The 23604-nt window shown below is 38.9% G+C and overlaps 7 protein-coding genes and 1 pseudogene across 10 annotated transcripts; 3 read left to right on the top strand and 5 right to left on the bottom strand.

Annotated features, from left to right (window-relative positions):
- Positions 1–1262: 1262 nt before the first annotated feature.
- On the bottom strand, positions 1263–2754 carry LOC106386782 (probable aspartic proteinase GIP2). Its single transcript, XM_013826593.3, has one exon. It carries the CDS (start codon positions 2584–2586, stop codon positions 1411–1413), a length of 1176 nt encoding a protein of 391 aa, XP_013682047.2. The 5' UTR covers positions 2587–2754; the 3' UTR covers positions 1263–1410.
- Positions 2755–4160: 1406 nt separating this feature from the next.
- Positions 4161–6504, bottom strand: LOC106386783 (TVP38/TMEM64 family membrane protein slr0305). The gene is made up of 9 exons (XM_013826594.3): positions 6172–6504; positions 5753–5814; positions 5496–5550; positions 5287–5385; positions 5110–5196; positions 4912–5028; positions 4731–4823; positions 4615–4645; positions 4161–4523 (listed from the first exon to the last, which is right to left on the bottom strand). Exons 1-9 carry the CDS (start codon positions 6265–6267, stop codon positions 4303–4305), a joined length of 861 nt encoding a protein of 286 aa, XP_013682048.2. The 5' UTR covers positions 6268–6504; the 3' UTR covers positions 4161–4302.
- A 527-nt stretch (positions 6505–7031) lies between these two features.
- LOC106386784 (UPF0613 protein PB24D3.06c) lies at positions 7032–9750 on the bottom strand. The gene is made up of 9 exons (XM_013826596.3): positions 9380–9750; positions 9005–9081; positions 8729–8834; positions 8526–8618; positions 8367–8432; positions 8052–8197; positions 7839–7947; positions 7648–7712; positions 7032–7378 (listed from the first exon to the last, which is right to left on the bottom strand). The coding sequence occupies exons 1-9, from the start codon at positions 9635–9637 to the stop codon at positions 7231–7233; spliced, it is 1068 nt and encodes a 355-aa protein (XP_013682050.1). The 5' UTR covers positions 9638–9750; the 3' UTR covers positions 7032–7230.
- A 93-nt stretch (positions 9751–9843) lies between these two features.
- LOC106385133 (uncharacterized RNA-binding protein C25G10.01) lies at positions 9844–11191 on the top strand. Its single transcript, XM_013825087.3, has 4 exons — positions 9844–10126; positions 10226–10294; positions 10728–10834; positions 11013–11191. Exons 1-4 carry the CDS (start codon positions 9892–9894, stop codon positions 11106–11108), a joined length of 507 nt encoding a protein of 168 aa, XP_013680541.1. The 5' UTR covers positions 9844–9891; the 3' UTR covers positions 11109–11191.
- A 1635-nt stretch (positions 11192–12826) lies between these two features.
- On the top strand, positions 12827–15932 carry LOC106386787 (mitogen-activated protein kinase 16). The gene is made up of 10 exons (XM_013826598.3): positions 12827–13309; positions 13412–13820; positions 13896–14023; positions 14101–14160; positions 14243–14392; positions 14475–14630; positions 14697–14908; positions 14990–15094; positions 15171–15328; positions 15415–15932. Exons 1-10 carry the CDS (start codon positions 13286–13288, stop codon positions 15690–15692), a joined length of 1680 nt encoding a protein of 559 aa, XP_013682052.2. The 5' UTR covers positions 12827–13285; the 3' UTR covers positions 15693–15932.
- Positions 15871–18783, bottom strand: LOC106386788 (BTB/POZ and MATH domain-containing protein 1). Of its 4 annotated transcripts, XM_013826601.3 has the most exons (5): positions 17593–18316; positions 17084–17464; positions 16886–16964; positions 16277–16553; positions 15871–16182 (listed from the first exon to the last, which is right to left on the bottom strand). In XM_013826601.3, the coding sequence occupies exons 1-5, from the start codon at positions 17994–17996 to the stop codon at positions 16001–16003; spliced, it is 1323 nt and encodes a 440-aa protein (XP_013682055.2). In that variant the 5' UTR covers positions 17997–18316; the 3' UTR covers positions 15871–16000. The 4 variants fall into 4 exon arrangements, with proteins under 4 accessions (XP_013682055.2, XP_013682054.2, XP_048608026.1 ...); XM_013826600.3 differs by lacking the exon at positions 16886–16964 and having other exon boundaries at positions 17116–17464; positions 17593–18783; XM_048752069.1 differs by lacking the exon at positions 15871–16182 and having other exon boundaries at positions 16314–16553; positions 17116–17464; positions 17593–18317.
- A 1534-nt stretch (positions 18784–20317) lies between these two features.
- Positions 20318–21486, top strand: LOC106385134 (membrane protein PM19L). Its single transcript, XM_013825088.3, has 4 exons — positions 20318–20578; positions 20656–20875; positions 20974–21019; positions 21130–21486. Exons 1-4 carry the CDS (start codon positions 20452–20454, stop codon positions 21247–21249), a joined length of 513 nt encoding a protein of 170 aa, XP_013680542.2. The 5' UTR covers positions 20318–20451; the 3' UTR covers positions 21250–21486.
- An 80-nt stretch (positions 21487–21566) lies between these two features.
- Positions 21567–23463, bottom strand: LOC125584137 (annotated as a pseudogene).
- Between the last annotated feature and the right edge of the window lie 141 nt (positions 23464–23604).

Raw genomic sequence — 23604 nt, 5'->3', positions numbered from 1 at the left:
GTTTCGGAGAAACCAGCGGTGTGAAGGCTAACCACTCGGAGGACCTCTGTTATTAGTTCAATCGACGATATCCATGGTGTTTTAACGGTGTCTTCTCACAGCTTCTCTTTTCGCTCCTGTCATTGGCTCTTGGGTCTTGAGGACAACCCTTTGCGGTCTGATGCATATTGCAAGAAAATGGAGTTGTCGATCTACTGCTGTCTCACCTGTTTTTAAAGAGATTCATTCTCTTTCTATGCTTCAGTCCCCTCGCTTTTAGCTCCGATGAATCTCCCTGAGTATTCCTTGATGTTTCTGCCCTATGTTTGTGTTGCGTGGCCGGAAGAGGAGTCAAATTACCGCCTGCGCTTGACCAGTTCTGTTCTTCAAAGTAAGCGGTGTCATGTCGGATCAACTCAGTCTGTTTTTTAGTTCGAGATAGCTTTGGTTTGCTTATGCGACGTCCTCCTCTACTGGTGTTCCGGAGCCGTTGCCTGTCGCCCCCGTTGAAGCCGTGTGGAGCCACACTCCGGTGAGGTTTCGTGTGAGCTCCTTTAGCTATTCACTTGGTATCTTTGTTTATCAAGGATTCAAGTAGCGCTTGAAGTGGGACAAATTGTTGTCTTTTGCTCTGTTTTTTGTTAGCTCTAAGTTCACCATTATTGGTACTTTTGGAGTTAATTTCTAGTGTTTCTTAGGGACTTTTTTTAAACTTTTTTGCAGTCTCTAGGAGCAGATTGGCTTTTTAAGCAGAATCTGGTTCAATTCATATTGTAACTATACCTTCGTTTCTTTGGAATGACATTACAATTTAACAAAAAAAAAAAGAAAAATCAAGCCCGTCAGCCAAAAGACTCAAAGTACCCAAAACAAAGGCTTCTAACTTTAGCCCACATGTCATAATTGGGCCAACCCGATTCGACTCGGCGTTTACAAACGCGATTCCATCTGTTTATTCCGTTTACCTTACATCTGCTGGTTTTTGTGAATCTTCAATCTTGTAATGCTAAAAAACTACGATAAATTATTTATGCAGTACAGCAGTAGAGTGTAAGAATCTTATTCATTGCTACTCCTATGAATGTTCAATGATAACTCTGTACGTGCTCGTGGGGTTGAGCCTTGGAGGAGAGTTTTGGACATGGTTAAAGTCGATGTGGGCATGGAAAAATACTACATATCCATACATAGGTTATGGCCCTAACTCCATCCTACTTGCTGGCTCCTTCGCCTCTACATCTTGTTTCATCCTTCTCAAGCCTATCCTCTACGGCGAATTTATGTATAATCACAACCAACAAACCATATTAGTGTAAATGAGCAGAGTTGCTTACAGTAACTCATGTAAGAAAACGGTACCTTATGACAAACACACAACAAACAAAGAGCGCAAAACTGACAATATCTACAAAGTCAAACAAGATGTTTTTACTACAAAGCTTCTTGTCGGAAGGAATCTAAACTAGAGCGTGTCCTTTCTCCAAACCCCATCACCGAGTTACCCAAATCAAAGTCCAACACAAAGCCTTCTAACTGCAACCCACCCATTGTAATCGGACTGACCCGGTTCGACCCGCCGTCTACAATTCCCAAGCATTGGACCCCACCACCAACATCCACCAGCAGATTCTCCCCCTGAATCCTCCACCTCACCATCTCGCTCTGCAACGCCAGATCAACCGCCGGAAAATCCGAAGAAGACGTGCTCGTGAAGCAGAGACCAAACGGTGCCACGGGAGCCACCGATTTAGCGTTGCTCGCAGCAGCTTTAACGTAAGCATCCGCGAAAACCGCGTAGAGCGAGCTCTCCATCGTCGTGTAAGGGACCAACGTGCTTAGCTCTGCGGATAACGTGCCGTTCACGGCGAGCATGAACCCGTTGACTCTGATCGATTTCACGTTGATTAAGTAACCGCCGCTCGAGGTTGTTGACAGTGGCGTGTAGACCAACGATCTAGCTGCAGCCGCTCCGAACACATCCTCCACCGAACGCGTTGACACGACGCCGTTCGACGGCGAGAGATAAACAGTTAAACGACGGGGTTCGTTAGTTTCCGCGGCGAGTTGGGAAGGGAGAGAGATTTGGGCCTTGGAAAGGCCCATTACTCCTTGGGCTCCACTAGGGAGTCCACGTAACAGCAACGGAGGAGCGCAGGCGAAGAGAAGATCAACCGTTCCCTGAGAAGCAACAGATCCATATGATAAGACGTCTGTTGCGAGCTCTCCTCTCGCCGTAATCCCAACGACGCCGTTTCGGACAAGCAACTCGCAATCACCGTTTTGGTCTCCGCGCGATGAAACTCTGTCGTTCCCAGCTTTGGCTTTCAGACAGCCGCTTGAGCTTCCTGAGATCAGACTTCGCGACGTGGAGATATGTCCGGAGGTGCAATCGAACCATAGAAGCGTACCGGATAGATCAACGACGAGGTTAACCGGCTCATACGAGTCGCCAAGGCGAATCTCTGCGACGTATTGACCTGTTGATAGGTCTCGAGTAACAGGGAAAACGACACCGTTGACCGAACCAGAGATCTGTGATTTGGTAATGAGTAGAACGGAGAGGAAGGAGAAGACGAAGAGATTCAGACAAGAAGTAGAAGATGCCATTACAAGTGTGGTTGATTGAGTGAAGGGAAGGAGATGGATCAGGACGGTTTAAAAGGATAAGGTTCTTGTTTGAGAGAGAGAGAAGAGAAATGAGACGCGGTGGGGCGACGCCGGTTCAAGGATTGTTTTAAGGTAAGTGCTGAGTAGACTGCGTGTCGTTTCGGGAATTGTGGGGACTTTTTCTTCTGGTCAATGTTTTATCCATTTATTAGGAAAAAAGGTAGCCACACTAGAGGAGGTTTGGTATGTGCGACGGTAGTATTTTAATGCGTCGAGATATTTTGATTTTGTTAATTCTTTTGGGAATATCCTTAATCGTGGTAGAGTTTATGCGCCAGTTGGAGTTGTTTGGTACTTTGCTAATTCTCCACGTGACAAATAATTCATTTGAATATACAAAATTACAAAAGTTAGATTAAGCTTAGTTTATTATATACGGGCCTACTGAAAAATCTATATGGTTACGGCCCAATAGATTTTGGATCCTTTGCGACTCTATGTAGTATATAGTAGTGACTAGTGACATTTCAAAACTACATAAGACAATAATAATTTTATGAGTTGATTACACTAACACACACTTTTTGAATTTGTATTACACCTAGAGACACTTCTAACATGTGACACACTTTGTTGTGGGTCAGCAACATATTGTAGACAATTTTGCCCTTAATGGAAAGGATAGTTGTGGATGAGTGATTTGTGGACGAGTGATGTGTGGTTGGGTGATTTGTGGACGGGTGATGTGTGGATGAGTGATGAGTAATGTGTGGATACGTGATGTTAATGTGTTTATAGTACATACGTGGACAAACTCTCTATTTTGATTCTATAAAACTATACAACAATACGTGGACATAGACTCATGTTACTAAATTATACCATAAAACGTGGATACGGAATCTGTTATCTCCAATACAAACACTTGGCTTCTTCAACTCAATTGATAAATTATCTGCAGTTAAACTTCAATCAAGATGAGAAAGAGATGATATTGTGAGTATGAGCAGAGAGAAAAATCGAAGAAGCGTTTACCTTTTCTCGGAGAGTAATAGATCTTGCATGTCAGAGATTTCTGATCTAAGGAATTTGAGCTTTGTCATGATGTGGATGGATGTAATTTTGATTAGAATTGAATTTAGATCCCGAGATGATGAATGAAATCGAATGAATATTGTCCATGTCCACAACTAGTTTATAATTTTGTTAAGATGTTCATGTCCACAACTAATTTATAATTATGTTATCCACGCTTTCGTGTCCACGTCCACATTATATTTACACATTAATATATATAATTATATTTGAACATGGATCTTAAAAGATAAGAGAATTTTATATATAGTTTATTATGACAATTATTTTTGTTTAATATATTTTAAAACTTAAGATAAAAGTAAATAAATACATAAAGTAGAATAAAAAAAATAATAAAATGAAATAAGAAGAGGAGAGATATTCTCTTTAGTTTAGGATCATAAGAGTCTTTTTAACAAAAGAAAGTGTGTCTCAAGTGATAAGTGTCTTGTAGTGCAAATTGAATGTGAGAAATTGCCTCTACATGTAAAAAATTCTAATTTTATTAATCTATGTTCTTATACAAAAACCAAGAATCGAGAGTATGTGCATTAACAGCTGATCTTTCTGCCCAGTGAACCTATGTTCTGTAGTTTGTAAGTTAATGATGATAAGATTATTGTACAAAGTAATCTTAATCTAACCAGCAGCTTGTTTCATGACTCTCTGATTTTCATGGTCCTGATGTGATTGAGAGTCTATCTTTATCAAGAGCGGCTCATTTAAATCAGCCGGAACATCAGCCACATCGTTCAGCTCAGGTGAGGCTGCAACCGCTCCGTTCATGTCCCCTCCGTGCTCTGCTAAAGCTTTTCTTAGAGCGTTCTGCGCCACCTTAGTAACACACACCATTAATATCACTGCAAAGAAGAAAAGATGAAAGAAAGAAACATAAATATCTGCAGGTTTCATAAAGATTATATCATAGTGAAAATGATCTGTCCAACTAACCGGATACTACAAGGCTCAGAATCAAGGATGCCTGCAAATTGCCAAAGACCGGTCAGAAAAGAGATTGAAAAAGAAGGTGATAATGTACTTTTAAGTTAAACTTGTGCGGATCTTACCCAGTGACCGAAAGATAACTCGCTCCACTTGTGAGTCACATCAGAAAGGTCTTTTAGAGTTGTTCCAACATACACCAACGCAAGCGTTATTGGCTGCCAAATTAACAATGCATCAAACCTGTATTCTTGCTCTCACAATTTAACATTTATCATGGAGAGAAGTGGATTAGGTGAAGATTACCATCATTCCTAACCAAGAAGAAAGCAAGTATGGTCCCAGCGTAATTGGAGTTACAGATAAGAGGTAGTTCAACATGCTGAATGGGAGAAGAGGAGCAAGCCGGAGCAACAAGCAAATCTATATTCAGTTTTGCATTATTCATAAGTTTCAAAAGTCAGCAGTAAAAAAATGATTAAAACTTGCATTGGTTGTTCTCACCTTGAAACCGGATTTCTCAATAGCGAGAGCCACTGATTGAAACTGAGGATAGTCCTTGAGTTTTGCAACTACAAATGGTTTTCCAATCTGCATAAGAACATTCATCATGTAAGCAAAACAAAGAGATAGCATATGTCTGCAAATCTTCTAATCACATAAGAAGTTTAAGACACTTACCGTACGGCCTAGAAGAAATGCTGCTCCAGAGCCAAGTGTAGCTCCCACCGAGTCCGCCACGAAACCAATTGGCAGCCCAAAGAGGTAGCCACCACCGATCTGAATATCATAGCTTCAACCAAATAAGACTTCTCACACACGAAAGAGTGGATAACAGCATCCGTAGTATACTTACTACACACAAAAGAATCAGGATGTGATGTGTATACCGTTAGAACAGAGGCAGGAACAGCCAGAACTGTTAGAGGAATGTAGGCGACAGCTCTACACACATATTACAAAAGAAAGACAAGTTCAGTAACTAGGTAAAAAGGCCTCCTAACTCTTATGTTTCCTCAATTTCTAGAAAGTTTTGTTTCCCAAAACCATGGTTAAACATAGATAAAGCTACGTCTGTTGATGAGCTCACAGCTACAATTCACTCCAGAACATAATTAGTATCATAACAAGAAGGAGAAACACTTACAGGGCAAGAGGTCCCCAAGGCCCTAGATCTTGTTCAACCCATAACAAAAAATCCCTCAAAAGCTGAAACACACACACAAAGAGAGAGAGAGACAGTAAGTTTCAGATCATAACTAGCTAATCCTACAAAATCACTAGTTCAAATTAAACAAATTCAAAAGAAAATATATCAATCTGAATAGTTTCACACATAAACACAACTTTCTCATAAACCATATGCCAAGAGTTAATATTTTCCTTTCACATGATCAGAAAGACGATGGAAAAAGCTCAAAACTTTATTGCTGTGAAACCTCAAATGAGACAATTCGACCCCACATTCACCAGAAACTCTAACGAAAAGGAAATGAATTTCGAGAAAACAACAAAGACCCATCACATAAAGCCACAACTGAAACCCCAATTTGGCAATTTACGGACCTGCTCGACGGGGAGGAAATAGAAAGCTAAGACAATTGCAGCTACAAGGATCAGAAGAACGGAGATCCGGAGAGCAGATCCCCACGTCAACGCCATTTACGGCGACCCTAAATCGATTGTGGTTGTCTCTGCCAAGCAAAAAAAAAAACGAGATCTTCAAGGGTGGAGAGATTTGTCTCTTTCGCTTGCCTGGAGATTTATCTAATCAGAACAATTGAAAATGACAAGAATTTAATGTGGAACGGAGGTTTGTTGAAGGATGATCATTTCAATTGTTGATTTGGTTTGAACACTTCCCAATTCCCATCTTTACTCTGAGCCGTCCTTTAATATATTTTCATAAATATCTTAATCTTTAGGGATCATATCTTAATACAATATTTGTTTGATTTTATATTTAAAAGTTTGATATTTTACTCTCTTTTTCTACATTTGATGTTAATATTTATTGACATGTTTAAGTAAAAACTATACAATTTAACTTTCACGGTTAGGCTAGACTACTAAGAGCATCTCCAAAAACCCACTCCAAACTCCATTTTGCAGTAAAATCATCTCCAACTCCATTCCAAAATGGAGTAATAGACATGATCAACTCATTACTCCAAAATGGAGTAATAGACATGATTACTCCAAATATGGAGTAAACCAACTCATTACTCCAAATATGGAGTAAACCAACTCATTACATACATGAAACAATACTTAAACCAACAATTCATTAAAAAGAGAACAACACACAGGAATGTCTGTTTTCAGCATCAATCAGTGAGGTGAAAAGTTTGATACCAATTAACGGACTTGTACCGTTGAGTTTGATAGCTCTCTGATCAAAACCAGCCATTGACGATTATATGGAGAAGACAAGAAACAATTTTGTATAAAGAAAAGATAAAGCAACAAAAGAATTTGGGGATTATATAACAAGGACAACTTTTTTAACGATCCAAGATGAAAGAGAAATGACTATGAATCAGCTAAGAAGTTGAGTTAATTCATCGAGATTGAAATTTGTATAATTTTCATCCAAATAAATGAAAAGAAAGAAAAAAAGAAGATTTAGCTCCAAGGATCATCCCAACCACTGGGTCCTTCTCTTTTGACAAAACTCATAATGGCTTGAACAGCTTCATGAACTCTATTGGAGAGCGAGTGGTTCCCATGCTCTACCTCCACTTTCTCTGCTCCTCCCATTGCTTTACTCAACCTGCAATCACACAGATCCAATCAATCCTCTTGATTTGTTTATTCTTGTGCAATCATTTCTATACCATTTTGATAACATGTAATCACATGAATCAAATCAAATCCTTTTGATTTGTTTATTCATGTGCAATCATTTTCTACATTATTTTGGTCAAAAGTTTGTGTCTAAAGGACACTCTGTATATACTTATTTTAACTCAAGACTCTTAACATATGAACACAATGGAAACAATCTTGTCTTCCTACTGTCACTTTAGTTTAAGGCCTTACCTATTAACCAGAGCTTTTTTGTCGACATAATCCGGTACATACTCATCACCCATGGAGAAAATCACCTGTGTCCAACAACGGACATGGAGAATATAAGAAGCTAATCAGATCCCAATGGCTTCATCTAGAAACAAAATGTTCACCGGGACTGGAAATGAATCAATGATTGTGATGTTTAGTTTAGTTTTTACCTGACAAGGTGTGTTAGCCATGTGACCAAGTCTGGTTTTCAACTGATCATCACTAAGGTCAGAACTAAACATATCGTCGTCTCCCATGTAAGCGCAGAGGGAGTGGTATCTGCAGGAAGCAAACAAAAGATTGATTTTTGTATCCTCAAAACACAAGTTTTTTTTTTATTTTTTCCAAGGCTGTGATTATAATACAATGAAATAGATACTTACCTATAGGCAGAGATTGGAGCACTAGGATCAGCTTCTCTAGGCATTAGCTCCTCTGCTCGGCCTTCTTTTATCATGTTTGCAGCCAAGTCTATCATAGCTGGTGTTTCAGGAAGTGTTGCTTTGTACTCTCTATCGCTGACTGGGGCCTAAGGAAAGACAATGCAATATGCAATATGATCAGCTCTACATTAAAGTAAAAAACAAAATGATATAACAACACTAGACAAGATTCAGCTCAAGTCTTTTCACATACGATTACGAGCAGCTTTAAGAGAAGAAGGGAAAAATACAAGTCGAAGAATCTAGAACTGGCACCTGCAAAATTGCAGCCCGGACGGCTCGGGAGCATGCAGCATTTGTTCCCATATAATACACAATGTCCTGTTTCAAAGGACGTGAAGAAAAAAGTCTCTGTCATAACTTTTCTTTCAGAACCGTGGCCAAAAGTGTTTGAGGGCTTAACCAATCAATCACCTGGCAGCCAGTGCTATGACCAAGCAGAACAACGCCTTCAGAGTTCTCTTTGTTGATGAGATAGCTTATAAGTTGGTCGATCTCTTGTGCATCCTTCATCGAAAGGAAGAAATAAACCGAAGAAATTCATAGTTTTAGTCCAGAGTCTTATCAATATCATATGAAATCTATATCAATTGACCAAAAAAAAAAACACTCTTTACTTGTTTCAAGCTGGAAGTGCCGAATCCAGAATAAGAAGATGACATGAGTAGTTGAACAAGTGACCATTTCTCTTTGTCCAAAGCAATTGCAAGAGGTTCCAAGTAACTGAAAAAAAAAAACAATTTGTGAATGTTTCATTAATCAATATACATTGGAAAAAAAAAGCGAGATTCGCCTAAAAGGCAACCATCATCTAGAATCAGCGGGGAAAAAAACAGTGCACAATCTATGCGAGAAAAAGATAGAGATTGAGGGCAAAGGGAGAAGCCACATACTCAGTAGCTAAAAGCCCATCGGTTAATCCACCGATAAATATCACTTGTTGCTTATACTCCCCAGTCTTAAAAGCCACCTGAAGGCGATACATGTGGTAAAAAGACAAGGAAGCTGTTAAAAATTTGATCATAAGCATCCACAAACAAGAATCTACAGGTTTGTGCAAGAAACCATTCCGAATTTGATCATCTGCTGCTTTGAGTAGTCAACTAAAATCATCTCACATAGCTTGAAACATTGACTTAAATCACCTTAAAATGATCAATTGATCATGATCAGGAAACCAATTGATGAAAGGCATTGGCAAAGAAGCTTGAGATGAAAAAAGTCGTCTCCTTTTGACTCAAAAGCAAACGCAATTAACAAAACTGAACCTGAATTGATTTGGGACCGTATTTGAACAAAACTCCGCGAAATTGGTTCTTCCCTTTTATGGGTCCACCGTAATCCCCGCTTCCGATTCCCGTCGCGGACGCGCTTTTCGATAGCTTCGCGGGGTTGGGTTTGTCGCCGCGGCCGCGAACGATTCCGGAGAACCAGGACGTGGTCGACGAAGCGGCCGCCGGAGAAGACGAAGACTTCGGTGTCGAAGCCGCCGCAGCAGCGGAAGAGGAGGACATGGAGAGAGACATTCCTCGGCTTCGCAGAGACCGTGCGGCGGTTTATCAGATTCGTTTCGAATTCGAGACGACTGAGATATGGAATTTCAGCGAATGAAATCACGCGCCAACACCCGCGTTACTGGGAGGATCCAAAAAAAAACAACGATGGAGAGCCTAACGACTAATATTAATGGGCCGAAAAATAGGCCCAAACTAAACAAGCGAAGTAAAAAAGAAACTGAAGTTTTGGTCATTAGCTCTCTCAAGGGTGAACTTTGACGGAGATGGCACTGTCTCACATTACCTCACTCTCAACTCTACAGTCTCCGTTCCACAAACTTCAATTCGTCGGAGTATCTCAAAATCGGAGAGAACTTATAATCCCGACGGAGAAAAATTCAAGATATCATTTGGTTTCGTTATGTCATACGGCGAGAAGAAATCGGCGGACCATCAGCTGCGTCGCCGGAGAAGTATCTTCAACTCCCTCTACTACTATCTCGTCGATATTCGTGAAGGGTATATTCGATTTGATTCGTCCTTTTATGAACTCTGTTCACCATATGCCTAGGTTTTATCAGAGATTGAATCTGTTATCTCTTCAAGTGTAATTTACAGGGCTTGCGGATTCAGTGAGTGAAGGCCGTTTGAAGAAGGTCTTCTCGCAGTTTGGACAAGTTAGCCATGGTGAACCTCTCTCTCCCACTCATATAGAGAAGAGCGTTGACTATAGTTATTATGTTGCCTTCTTAAACAGTTGCTAATTGCTAGGCTAATAGGATCGAGTTAGGGAGGTTTTTGGTAGAATTTGAACCTCTTTATTAGCTTTTGCAAATCTTAAGCTAGAGAAACAAATGAGGGAATCCTGACTTTGAGCTAATGAGAAACTATTGATTTGCCAAAAAAAAGGGGGTTTCAAAACTTATCTTCTTTAGATAGAGAAACAAATGAGGGAATCCTGAATTGCTACTATTATAGAAGGAGACCATTATAACTCTCTCATTCAACATTTGGAACCTACCTGCATATGTAGCAATAAGAATATCGTTAGGTTAGCTTGGTTAGAAGAATCAGTCTGGAAGCTAGCACGTTCTTATTTACGTACCTTTTCTCTTGGCAGTAAAAATCATTGTGAACGAAAGAACTCGGCAGTCTCTAGGATATGGCTATCTCTGGTTTAACAAAAAAGAGGATGCACAGTTGGCTGTTGAAGCTATGAACGGAAAGGTATAAAAGGCTTCTTTGAATTCTATAAACATGTGTATTTTCTTCCATGCGTCAGTTACATCTCCAAGATCATTTTGACAAAAGTTTTTTTTAGCTTGATTCCGGATTGATTTTCATTCTTGAACACGTATAGGAATATAACATGACATTGTTGTTGATATCGTTTTTTTTGGTTTAGTTCTTTGATGGCAGGTTTATACTTGTTAAATTCGGCCAGCCTGGATTGTCCCGTCGCCGGAGACCAAATTCCGATTTTCTTTTTGTAAATAAATAAATGATCTTACTATATTTTCTGTTGTGAGCGAATGTAATAAAAACTCGGATTCTAAAGGAGGAACCCATTTTTTAAATGTCCCATAGAACAGGCTTTGGTACTGACTTATCGATAATTGACAATTGCTAGTAAAAATGCCTGTTGGCTAGTGAATTTGTAGTGGTCAGAGAGGCGATCGAACTAGTGATGTTGAGTGTCTCCTGCCTTCAGTGCCTCAGTGGTGTTGTGTTGTGTTATTTATTGTTCTGACCCCTTCTTAGGCATTTAGTGGGCTTATTATTGTATGGGCCTCAGTAGATACTTAATTAGCGATCCAGATATTTTATTAAAGCAGAAAAGAACTAATCATTAGAAGTTAAAAAGAAAAGGAAAGATAATTATCACGCCATTTGGTATTTTATGATACAAGTCATGTGATGCACATGGACTGAAGCATTTCCACTAGGGCTGGGACGGATCGCGTATCCGGGTAATTTTAAAGTATATCCGGCGAATCCATAGTTTTACTATTCTTATCCGGATCTGGGGTTTTCGAATATCCGAGTGTCAGATATCCTTCTAAAAATTGTAATATCCGGATCCAGATTTGGATCCTTAAAATAAATAAAAAATAATATTAATATATATAAAATATTAACAATAATTTAAAAATAAAAAAAATATAATGCTTTTAATTATTTCTATGTATAATATTACAAAATTTACATAAAATTTATATATACTATTGTAAAAATTAAATATATTAAATAAAATTAATTTTTATATATAGATATTACTATTTTTGAAATAGTTATTAATAAAATTTACGGATCCGGACATCCGGATTAAAAAATTAAAATATCCGGACCCGGATCCGACTTTGACGGATCCAGCGTTTTTTTATCCGGATCTGGATTCGACCCTTCTGGATATCCGATTTTCGGATCGGATCCGGATCGATTCTCCGATCGAATCCGGATCTCGGATAAAAATTCCGGGCTTAGTTTCCACGGATTTTCTCGTGGCCCTTCGTTCTCCCCTTGGTTTCTTTTGAGTTTCCAATAGTATTTTATTGTGAAAATGAACGTTTATTTAATTCAGTATTCTATCATCTAGTAATTATTTGGTTAAAATGAAGTTTTAATATGTATTTGACTTTGATGTGAGCAGAAAAATCAAAACAAGAATTTAGAAAAGCAAAAAGAGAAGTAGAAATACAAAATGCTTGAAATGAAACTAAAGTAGTTGTTGCGTATAAAATTTTTATAAGTATTCTCTTTTTTTGTCAACGAACATTTTAATATCCGCTATAGATGTTCTGTTTATCCATCATATTCCCATTTTTTATAAATAAATTGATGGTTTTTGAAACCTATGTTTTCGTTCATTAAACATGTTTGAAATTTTTGTTTCCCTTTAATTATAGTGAGAAATTCATGGTAAAATCTACATCATTTATATCATTAGATGACTTAATATCAATATGAAATTAAAGAAGCCTATAAAGTTTTTTAAAAAGGATTATACTTCCAAATAATTAAATGGAACATAAAACAATATTTTATACAAAAGTAAAAATATAGACTATTATATCCGTCTTTTGGACATTATCCAAAGCCGCGAGTAACCAAAAACGTGAGGGTAAATAGGATAGGACTTTTCATAGTAGTATAATCAGACTCCGCTTATCTGCTTTTTTTTTCAATTACCACATAGAGAAATCACATCAGTAATACTAATACTACATAAGTACATATACATGCTCTGTTCTGTTTCGTTCTTCATCATCATATAAGAGAATTTAGATCTCTCTGTTACCAAGGGAGAAACTCGCCTCTTCTTCTACTTCCCTGGCTTGAGTGAGTGATTTTGTAAGCAGAGATTGATAGAAGAAGATAAGAGAGTCTCGTCTTTCTTCATCTCAAAGGAACAGTGAAGCCGTTCTCAAAAATACCCATCTACCTTTTCTTCTTCTTACTTACTTCTGATCCATCGATTTGATCGCAAAAGCCACAAACTTTCCTCTCCTTTGGTCTCCGCAAGTGTTCTGATTTGTTTCAATCTTCCTTCTGAGCTTTACTAAATCTTCACTGAAGCAAACTCTGTGATCTCAATCCCTTTCCATCTCTCCGCGTTAGCCTTGATTCAAAGCTCACTACTTTGGACTCGGAAGTGATTCATATGCTCTGTAGCTGAAGATGCATCCTGATCAACGCAAAAAGGTCTTACCTTTCTTTCTCTTCTTTTTGTCAGTTTTGTCACACTATGTTCCTTCTTTGGTCTGTCTCTCTTACAAAACCTTTTACTGACATTGCGTTATTCAGTCATCGGTCGAATCAGACTTCTTCACTGAATACGGAGAAGGCACCAGATACAGAATCGAGGAAGTGATCGGCAAAGGCAGCTACGGCCTCGTCTGCTCAGCTTACGACACCCACACGGGAGAGAAAGTCGCCATCAAGAAGATCAACGACATCTTCGAGCACGTCTCCGACGCCACGCGCATCCTCCGCGAGATCAAACTCCTCAGGTTCCTGCAGCATCCGGACATCGTCGAGATCAAACACATCTTGCTCCCGCCTTCGAGGAGAGAGTTCAAAGACATTTACGTTGTTTTCGAGCTCATGGAGTCTGATCTTCACCAGGTTATCAAGGCTAATGATGACTTGACTCCTGAGCATTACCAGTTTTTTCTCTATCAGCTTCTCCGTGGACTCAAGTATATACACACAGGTTTGAGCTAGTAAACGTTTTAATAAGTGTGGGATGATGATCTTTGTTGTTAAGCTGAGTTTTTTTTTCTATCAGCTAATGTTTTTCATAGGGATCTGAAACCGAAAAACATATTGGCTAATGCTGATTGTAAACTCAAGATCTGTGATTTTGGACTTGCGAGAGTGGCATTCAATGATACACCAACTGCTATATTCTGGACTGTGAGTAGTAATCCAATGGTTACCTTTAAAAGATTGCTCTTTATTTAGTATGTAACACATTTGCTTTATGACCACAGGACTATGTAGCTACTAGATGGTACCGTGCTCCGGAACTGTGTGGATCATTTTTCTCTAAGGTGACCATGATTTTGTTTCATCACATGTTAACTGTAATTGTCTTAGAAATGTTTTTAAATAGAGTTCTTTGCTTATGTTCAGTATACACCGGCGATAGATATATGGAGCATAGGGTGTATCTTTGCAGAGCTCTTAACAGGGAAGCCTCTTTTCCCCGGGAAAAATGTGGTTCATCAATTGGATCTGATGACTGATATGTTGGGAACTCCATCTGCGGAAGCTATTGGAAGGGTCAGTGTCTCTTACCACAATGATTAGCGCCGCTGCATTGTTAGTTTTTCTTGGCTGAACTGCTTGTACTGGAATGTGACAGGTGAGGAACGAGAAAGCTCGGAGATACTTAAGCAGCATGAGGAAAAAGAAGCCTATTCCTTTTTCACATAAGTTCCCACATGCTGATCCTCTCGCTCTTCGTCTTCTAGAGAAGATGTTGTCTTTTGAACCCAAGGACCGGCCTACATCTGAAGAGGTGCTTCACACATTACATTCCTTTTGTATTCAATTAAAATTTATGGTTTTATGTGTGACTTCACAGGCACTTGCGGATCCATACTTCAAGAATTTAGCTAAGGTTGAAAGAGAGCCCTCTTGTCAACCCGTCACAAAGTTGGAATTCGAGTTTGAGAGGCGGAGGATCACAAAAGAGGACGTGCGAGAGCTCATTTATAGAGAGTCTCTTGAGTATCACCCAAAGATGCTGAAAGAATACCTGGATGGATCAGAGCCAACGAACTTTATGTATCCTAGGTACTTACTTACCTGCTTCATCAATATACTCCTGTTTTACTCGTCCATGATCTTTAAAGATATGCATTGTTCATCCCGCAGTGCGGTGGAGCATTTCAAGAAACAGTTTGCATACCTTGAGGAACACTACAAGAATGGTACTTCTCACAACCCTCCAGAGAGACAGCAGCACGCATCGTTACCTAGGTATGGTTCACTTTCTGTTAACATTTTGGGATTCTTTAGAGACAGTACAGTGAGTCTATGCTCTTATGTTCTGCAGGGCTTGCGTTTTGTACTCTGATAACAATCATGCAGCGGCTGCACAACAGAGTTCAGTGGAAGTCACTGATGGACTCTCCAAGTGTAGCATCAGAGATACAGAGCGACCGCGTGGTTCAGACAGGAGAGTTCCTGTTAACGCCCCTCAAACAATCCAAGGTCTCATGCGCTCTCTCTGTTTGATATAGTTTTGATGCAAGAACTTCTTTGGTTTCTGAAAATTTTACCTTGTTGTAATGAAGCAGGTGCCGCAGTAGCTAGGCCTGGAAAAGTAGTTGGATCAGTGTTACGCTATAACAACTGCGGAGCAGCTACAGGAGTCGAAGCTCTTGAACAACAACAGCGTAGGATGGTCAGAAATCCAGCTGGTGCGGCTCAGTATCCGAAGAGAACTCCTCAACCTTGCAAAAGCAACAGAGGAGATGAAGACTCCGAAGGTTCAAGCAGGTTAAAACAAAACCCTCAGTATATACCACAGAAAGTGGGTGGAGGGCAAGATACTGCAACGAGTCGCTGGTACTAAGATGATGTTTTGGGGCTAGCAGAAGCTTTACTACATAACGTCTTAGGGAGAGACATGGCTTAAGAAGGGTGAGAAGCAAGATCCTGCCATGTTCTTTGTCTTTATAAAATTGTTTTGTTTTCTTATTGTATCACTCACTATATTCCCTCAAAGAATTAATGTCAGATAAACACAAGGATTAGTAACCAAATTTCATTGGATATTTGATCTTAATACAAAGATTGAAAAGGATTCATTGTACTTGCTGGATCAGATAGTTTCAGATCAGCCATTATCTTTAACAGTGATTATACAATGCACAATTCTGTTTAATGCAACCGTTGCTTCACTCTTCTTCCATTGGAATCACAACCATCAGCAAATATATCTTTTGGATGTCCCGGTGCAGTTACAGAGTGTTCCCTAAGCCTCGCCAAATACTTCAATAGCTCAGTTAGTAGAGATGGACAGCTCCTTTTTAGATAATCAAACCCATCCGTTTGCATCACAGCTGATAAAAAAAGAGAGAGGGAAAATAACATGAGCAGAGAGCTGAGTTAAAACTATTTCACAGTAAAGAGCATGAGCCTCTTTTTTTTTTTTACCTTTCAAGTTCTCTGGCGACGCCACGAATTTGAGACAGACTGCTTTTAGCTGGAAACAATGGTGCTGCTCCGCTAGGGCCAAGGTGGTTGCAACAGTGTTTACGGTGATTCCTTCACAAAGTTTTGACTCGCAGATTGCTTTAAGCCGCTCAAGAGCATACCGGTCTGCCGCTGCAAGCAGATGCTGAGCCACAAGAGTAGAAGCCGATTTGGAATCTGTGCCTATTAGCTCTTGCATATCAGGCAATTCGTCCCAGTAGATAAAATGTAGCAAAACCTGCACAAGCGCAATAACACAAAACAGGGAAACAAGGAGTTTGTGTCAGAGCATACCAGTGACAATAAAACTACCATGAGTTAGGATCTGAACCTAAAGCAAAGACTAATAGCCCTAGAAGCAACTTATAGGACCTGACATTACATCACAAAACCTATCATGGCAGTCAAGTGTTCATGAAAATTTTGAAACTCTAAACCCACCACCCAATCTCACTAATGTGCCAAATAATCAATTTGTTCATTAATCTAAACCACATAGATACGTCTGATGGGAATAAGAGCAAAAGACATTCATGCAACCAACCAGGAAGAGAAGCGGAAAGAAAGAACCTTATCCCGGGTAAGTAAACTCAACAGGAGCAGCGCCCCAGGAGAAGATCCCGGATGGTACATTCTGGAACAGAACATCCTGTATGACACCACAATCACTCACCCGGAAAAAAAAAAAAAGGCAACAAACCAAGAAATCTATCTATTCCTATAAGACCTGTAGATATCTAATCTACTTACACATTCCCAGACTGAAACATAAATCCCAGAAAGAGAATTAAAGAGCGGACCTTGAAAATGGGGGCCTCCACGTCTTCTATCTCTATACGGTCGGTGTCTCTGTCTCTTAACGGTCCAAAAAGCTGCGCCCTGAAAACTGGAGAACGCGTTGCAAGAACAAGTTTGTGAGCAGAGAAAGTTTCTCCATCGACTTCAAAAGTAACATCACAGCCTTTCCCACTTTCCAAAAGACTCCCCAACTGTTGGCCCAAGTTAGAAACTGGTACACTGATATTGTAGTCCCTCGGTCCCTCGGTGCAAGACTTCACCACACCGACACGGCACCGAACCAAGAGACTATTGTCCTTGAGATAGTCTGATGTCTCTAAATTATCCCTCCTGAAAAACCTCTTGTATCCCCTAAACCAAACAAGATACATTACTAACATTGAAACAACACAAACATGGAATCACTCAAAAGTCAAAAACGTGTTCTTTCATTCCAAGATTGAAACTTTACAGGACCAGAGAGAAGAGAAGTTACTCACCACATGCTTCCACGATACTTAAGAGCATAGGGTCCGCTCTCGAGCGCTCTTCCAAAATGGCTATGAACCTTATGCTTCTCATTGCCACTCTGATCAACAAGCGTGAGCTCGAACAAAGCCCTCACATCGGCTCCTTCGCTCGCCAAGGCAATGAACAGAGAAACGTGAGAGGAGTTATCCTCCGGACTCTTTCCGTCTGGGTAGAAGTAGACAGCCCACGAGTGACCGTCGACGGTGAAGGTATCGGAGGCGACGTATTTGCCGACTCCGACGCCTTTGGTGAGAGAGTAGCCGCTGATCTTGAATTCGTGGAAGCCGTTGACGGTTTCCGTGAGGGAGGTCGACACAGTGAGAGGTTTTGTCGCGGATTTGGAGACCTCACCGCAAACCCTAGTTGTGTTCATCAACGAGACGGGATCGTGAAATCGATGATGGGTCGGTTTGAAATCGAAAGAGATCTTCGATTGTAGAGGAAAGTCAAAGGCTTTGAATCCGAATCGGGGAGATTCCAGATTCAGGAGCGGAATCAAGGTCGATAGTTTCGGAAACAGAGATGGGTTTTTGAAAGAGATTACAGAGAGACGAGACCGGGGAGGGATAATCGGCGAGAATCTCCGGTAGAGATGGAGGCGAATGGTTGATCGACGTCGTCGGTGGAAACGAAAAGGAAAGGGGAAGAGGATGATATGATTATGAGGTTTTAATGCAAGTTATTAGGAACAAGGTTGGCCAGTTACTATATATATAATTCAAAATCATTATGATGTGCAAGTAAAGAGAAGGAAAAAATAATATAAATGTGAGTAATTTAGGAAGCTTGCTAATTCACACCTCTTGGGTCTTAGGCCGTTTGTTTTAATTTATTATTTTTTGTATCCACTTGACAAGTTGACATCGAAGAACGTCAAAGACGACCCATGGAGAAGTCTATGACTGGATTTGCTTAGTCCCTATAAATTCGTCAACCACTAGATCATGTGTAGCTTATGCACATGTTTAATATATGATTTAATGTCATGCAAGAAGAAAGAACAAAAAGTAGCTTATGCACATGTTTAATATTTGATTTAATGTCATGCAAGAAGAAAGAACAAAAATGTGCATTTGTGATGTTTATGCAGTATATTATCTTATATATTAAAACAGAAGTCACAACTTTGATTCATGTGTAATATTTTAAATAATGGACCCTCACTAGAAATCAGTTATCATTCATTTATTACTAATAATATGACTTAATAATATATCATTCATAATATAACATCTACTCCTATAAAATCGGATTGGTTAACAAACCCACATTTGATTCCTTAATAAATTATACATAGTGGTAATGTAAACCATCGTATACTTGCAAATACTGATCTGATTTAACTAATTTAACCAATGTATATATAATGGTTGTATAAACATAAACCATTATAACCAGTTCATAGACTAATACATTTTCACATTGTTCTAGAGTTCTGGTATGTTAATATACATGCCGTTCATGTATTAAACAAAACCAACTCGTATCAACGACATTTGTAGACAGACCATACAGTCGGGTCGTTGTTAATAACTCGACCATTTCACCTAAAATGATCCATAAAACCTCTGTTTTAGATTGTTGTAGTCACTTACACATTATTTATACATGCTCAAAGTGATGATTCGAGTTCGGTTATTTGAACTTGTTCACCTGAAAAGAACTATCAAACCGGTCTTATCATATCAACATCGAGCATTTAAACCAATATATGGTGTCTTTCTATTTTATTCAAATAAATGTTTATCTTTAGAACCAATATAACAAGATTTTTCAAAACCAAGATTCTGTTGCAACAATATATATATATATATATATATTCTTTATATCGAAACAACTAATTTACACAGTATCATATTACTTGAACGTTTAAAAAAAGATATTCTAAACATAATGGTCGAATTATAACTTGCCGTCGACTCCTCATGTGTGTTTCCTAAATTTTTGCTATGAAATAGCGAAACAACTAAGAAGAATATCCTCTAATATATAATAACCATAACAACTTATTCAAAATTTACTACAATTAATATATATTACTTGTGACATGAAGCTAAAAGTTCATTTTTAACGATATAAATCTACGAAGCTGAAAGTTTATTTTTCTTTAAACTTTATAAATTTGTGAAATGTTACAATATATTTGAAGATGACAATAAAACAATATTTTATCAATCTTTATATATATAGTTAGGATTTCAATAATGAAATAATAATCCAAAAAATATATATATAGAAAAATATACAAATACATGTGAAAGTTTGAAACCATCTATTCAATAAAAAAAATATACCGTAAATTTTTTATGTTTTAAAAATTGATAGACACACCTCGTATATATTATAACATATATCCATTTAGAATTTAAAACAAAATATTTATATAAAAATAAATAGAAACAAAAATGTTGCACGAATCGAGATTTAGTTTAATTTATTATTGGTTAGAAGTGAACCTCGCTTTTTTTTCCTCGTTAGTTTCCCCGGAAACGTTTCATTCCTGACAGATTTTCCCGGAAAAGTTTCAGTCTGACAGGTGTATTCGTCATTTTGTAGTATTTTTTGCTTCTTCTTCCTCTGTGAAGAAGACAGCAAAATAAGGTTGGGATTTGATTCGTTGGCCAAAGTGAAAGACAAAGTAAGGAACTTAAAACATTGATTGCAGCTGAAGAAAGTTTTATTCCTATAAACTGGATAAACAAATATATATATACACAGACATACAGAGATCTTGTGATTATCCCAAGACAGAACACAGAGAAAGTCTTTTCCAATTTTTTTTCTTTTTTTGTCGGAAAACTCAGAGAATCTTTCTTTTAGGCACTATAATGGCTTCAGGAGGATCAAAGTCGGCGGCTTTCATGCTTCTGTTGCTGAATCTTGGCCTCTATTTTGTAGTCACCGTCATCGCTGCCTGGGCTGTTAATCACGGCATCGAGAGAGCTCGCGAGTCCGGTAATTAACAAAACATAATGATCCAACTACTTTCATGATTGAATGTGATCAATCAAATCTTCTTCTGGTTTATGCAGCGTCGGTGCTCTCTCTCCCGGCGAAGATCTTCCCGATATACTTCCCGGTGGGGAACATGGCGACTGGTTTTTTCGTAATATTCTCGTTGATCGCCGGGGTCGTCGGAATGGCGACGTCACTCAGCGGGATCATGAACGTTCTTGAGTGGGACTCTCTGAATCTCCACTCCGCCGCCGCTTCCTCTCTCGTCTCCTGGTCGCTCACTCTCCTCGCCATGGGGTAAAATAAAGCTCACCACCGGTTTATGATTAATCTTAACCGGGTTTTAATCCAACTTAATTAATAACCAAATCTAAACCGATTTGGTTTTGGCGCAGATTGGCTTGTAAAGAGATCAACATCGGCTGGACCGAAGCCAATCTAGTGAGCCTTTTTTTTGTTTTTTACTTAAAACGAATGTGATTTGCATAATAATATTCTCTTACGGGATGCTTGATATGTTTTCATCTTTGTTGATAATTTTTTTTTGACAGAGAACTCTTGAAGTGTTGACAATAATTGTAAGTGGTACTCAATTGTTGTGTACCGGAGCCATTCACGTCGGAGCTGGAGAAACAGCTGCCGGAGAAAGGCCTCATGCGGGAAGGGTTTGAGTTTCTAAACTTAAAGAGATACATATTGGTTTGATTTTCTTATTTCAAGCGTGCAGTTTACTCAAAACAAGAGTTTGTGATCGTGTAATCTACTGTGTGTTGATTGTTTTATTCGTCTAGTTTTTTCTATTATATTCCTTGATTGTATACGACGCTATCTGAAACTAAGGAAGTGTTATCATGCAAAAACAATTGTTGAATTAGTGTCTCTTATATCAAACAAAAAAGTTATTGAAATGCCTCTGCTGAAATGCCTCTGCCCGACTGCCCCTATACCTCTGTTCTTGTAAGTGTTAATAACGATTTGAGAACAAGATAGATTTATGATAAAGAGAGAGCTCAAAGGAGCTTTTAAGTTGTTACCTACCTACCAAGAGACTAAAAAATATCTTATTAATTTTATAGAGTTGCAAGAAGCTAATCTCTCCGCAGCTTTTAGTTACACTTAACACAATTGTCTTTCCACACATATTATATGAAATCTATCATGCTAAAAACCTTGATACATGGGCTAATCAGCTTCAATGATGGACTTAAGCTCTCCAATAGGTGTTAGTGACTTACTGTGTAAAAAAAGTTTCAATATAACTCATTCGAGATCCACGGCCAGTCTTGCTTACCATATGACGGACCAAATAGTGCACCATGATTCCTCCAGGGTTTGCATATCTTCATCCACGTCCCAGACACTCTCCAGAAACGTGAATGTGTTGTTGTTCACGTCCCTACCGCAACGCATAGAGCTTACTAACCCATGAAGTGTATTTTTTTTGTGTGTCAGATAGACCATCGAACGCAAATCTAATAACTTTCTCTATATCCTTATTATTCTCAAAATAAGTTCCGAGTTTAGGCACTTTTACCATCCACTCATCTTTGCACTTCCCACGAAAAGACGAACCTAAGACTTTGAGACCAAGTGGATAATGAGCAACAAACTTAGCTACTTCAACAGCTTTCTCCACGTAACTTCTTGGTGGAGACTTTTGACCAAACGCAGCGTACGAGGAGATCTGCAACGCCTCTTCCTTTGATGGGAAAACCACTTTGTATATCTTATTGATCCCATTAGTTTTCAGTTTATATACATCTTCACTCGTCACTATCACCTTACTTCCAAACCTCAGACCCTGAATTAGATTCCCCAAAGCTTTTAGCTCATCACAACCAACATCATCAAGAATGAGAAGGACTCTCTGGCGCTTTAGCCTAAACTTTGCTTCTTGTAAGTCAGGTATCTTCATGTCTCTGTGATCAAAAACTCCAGAGTTTATCTCGTTTTCCAAATAGTTTTGCAAGTAATGCTTGTCAAATTGGATCGTCTTATACTTTCCCTCAACATTCTCCTTATAATACTTGAGCTGGAAGTTACACGACACTTCTTTGTATAAGGCTCTAGCTATAGTGGTTTTGCCAATACCTGCAGGACCCCAGATCCCTACAACCTTCACCTCGTCTGAATCTAAGCACATCATCGATTTCACATTTGCTACATGATGGCAACTCGTTAGAAACATCCGTGACAATTTTCGACATCATCTCTGCTTCACTAGCCCTAAAAAAAGACAGTTATAACAATACTTGATCCACACGGAAACTGGTGAAATAGATTTAGTTAGGTTAGAAGAGTAGTATATACCATGAAACAGAATGTTCTCCGGCAATAACCGCAACTTGAGTCAAAGCTTGTCTCCATCTCTGTTTTTCTTCCTCTGTTTTCCCATCACAAGTTTCTTCAAAGGCCTTCCCGAAATCTCCGGTCTGTTTTCTTACATCTGACGGATCCACTTCGTAGAAGATTGTCATAACAGTCTGTCCTAAAGCTAACCTGCACTCCATGATCAACTGCAATTCGTTCAGACACCAACTTGAAGAGGCGTAGTTCTTTGAGAGAATAACGATAGCAATCCTTGCTTCCTTGATAGCTCTAACGAGCTCGGAGTTAATAGATTCGCTCCTCGTGATCCCATTGTCTATGAAAGTGTTTATTCCCTCTCTTTTCAGCCCTTCAAGAAAGTGGCTGAGAAAGGTTTTGCAAACGTCTTGACCGCAGAAACTGGGGAAGACATCGTGCATATATCCGCGAGATAGAGAAGAATTAGGATCCATGAGGGAGAGTCGGAGAGAGAGGGTGGTGTATCTCTTCTTGTATCTCCCAAATCGATCCGAAGCTTTTTTTTTTTTTTTTTTTTTTTGAACAACAAAAAATGTCTTTTTCTTGTCTTACAATGTCAACCACAGAAAATGTCTTTTTTTGAACAACAATAAATGTCATTTTTTGAACAAATCGATCTGAAGCTTTCCCTAAGAAAAATGTCTTTTTCTTGTATTGTTTTGTGTGCCAATAATAATAGA

Source organism: Brassica napus, chromosome C3, assembly GCF_020379485.1.
Source record: "Brassica napus cultivar Da-Ae chromosome C3, Da-Ae, whole genome shotgun sequence".
NCBI classification, from domain to species: Eukaryota; Viridiplantae; Streptophyta; class Magnoliopsida; order Brassicales; family Brassicaceae; genus Brassica; species Brassica napus.
This window is presented reverse-complemented; position numbering and strand designations above follow the sequence as displayed.

Bases quoted from the DNA above. Each gene is read 5' to 3' on its own strand.
- LOC106386783 (XM_013826594.3), bottom strand. From the start codon at position 6,267: ATGGCGTTGACGTGGGGATCTGCTCTCCGGATCTCCGTTCTTCTGATC. The intron at 5,815-6,171 runs GTCCGTAAATTG...TGTGTGTTTCAG, and splicing joins ATTTCCTCCCCGTCGAGCAG to CTTTTGAGGGATTTTTTGTT. The intron at 5,551-5,752 runs GTAAGTGTTTCT...ATATGTGTGTAG, and splicing joins CCTTGGGGACCTCTTGCCCT to AGCTGTCGCCTACATTCCTC.
- LOC106385134 (XM_013825088.3), top strand. From the start codon at position 20,452: ATGGCTTCAGGAGGATCAAAGTCGGCGGCTTTCATGCTTCTGTTGCTG. The intron at 20,579-20,655 runs GTAATTAACAAA...TGGTTTATGCAG, and splicing joins CGAGAGAGCTCGCGAGTCCG to CGTCGGTGCTCTCTCTCCCG. The intron at 21,020-21,129 runs GTGAGCCTTTTT...TTTTTTTGACAG, and splicing joins GCTGGACCGAAGCCAATCTA to AGAACTCTTGAAGTGTTGAC.
- LOC106386788 (XM_013826601.3), bottom strand. From the start codon at position 17,996: ATGAACACAACTAGGGTTTGCGGTGAGGTCTCCAAATCCGCGACAAAA. The intron at 16,554-16,885 runs GTTCTTTCTTTC...GCGCTTGTGCAG, and splicing joins GTTTACTTACCCGGGATAAG to GTTTTGCTACATTTTATCTA. The intron at 16,183-16,276 runs GTAAAAAAAAAA...TTTTTTTATCAG, and splicing joins GTCGCCAGAGAACTTGAAAG to CTGTGATGCAAACGGATGGG.
- LOC106386782 (XM_013826593.3), bottom strand. From the start codon at position 2,586: ATGGCATCTTCTACTTCTTGTCTGAATCTCTTCGTCTTCTCCTTCCTC.
- LOC106386784 (XM_013826596.3), bottom strand. From the start codon at position 9,637: ATGTCTCTCTCCATGTCCTCCTCTTCCGCTGCTGCGGCGGCTTCGACA. The intron at 9,082-9,379 runs GTTCAGTTTTGT...TATCGCCTTCAG, and splicing joins ACGGTCCCAAATCAATTCAG to GTGGCTTTTAAGACTGGGGA. The intron at 8,835-9,004 runs GTATGTGGCTTC...TTTTTTTTTCAG, and splicing joins GATGGGCTTTTAGCTACTGA to TTACTTGGAACCTCTTGCAA.
- LOC106385133 (XM_013825087.3), top strand. From the start codon at position 9,892: ATGGCACTGTCTCACATTACCTCACTCTCAACTCTACAGTCTCCGTTC. The intron at 10,127-10,225 runs GTATATTCGATT...TGTAATTTACAG, and splicing joins CTCGTCGATATTCGTGAAGG to GGCTTGCGGATTCAGTGAGT. The intron at 10,295-10,727 runs GTGAACCTCTCT...TTCTCTTGGCAG, and splicing joins GTTTGGACAAGTTAGCCATG to TAAAAATCATTGTGAACGAA.
- LOC106386787 (XM_013826598.3), top strand. From the start codon at position 13,286: ATGCATCCTGATCAACGCAAAAAG. The intron at 14,631-14,696 runs GTGCTTCACACA...GTGACTTCACAG, and splicing joins ACCGGCCTACATCTGAAGAG to GCACTTGCGGATCCATACTT. The intron at 15,095-15,170 runs GTATGGTTCACT...TATGTTCTGCAG, and splicing joins CAGCACGCATCGTTACCTAG to GGCTTGCGTTTTGTACTCTG.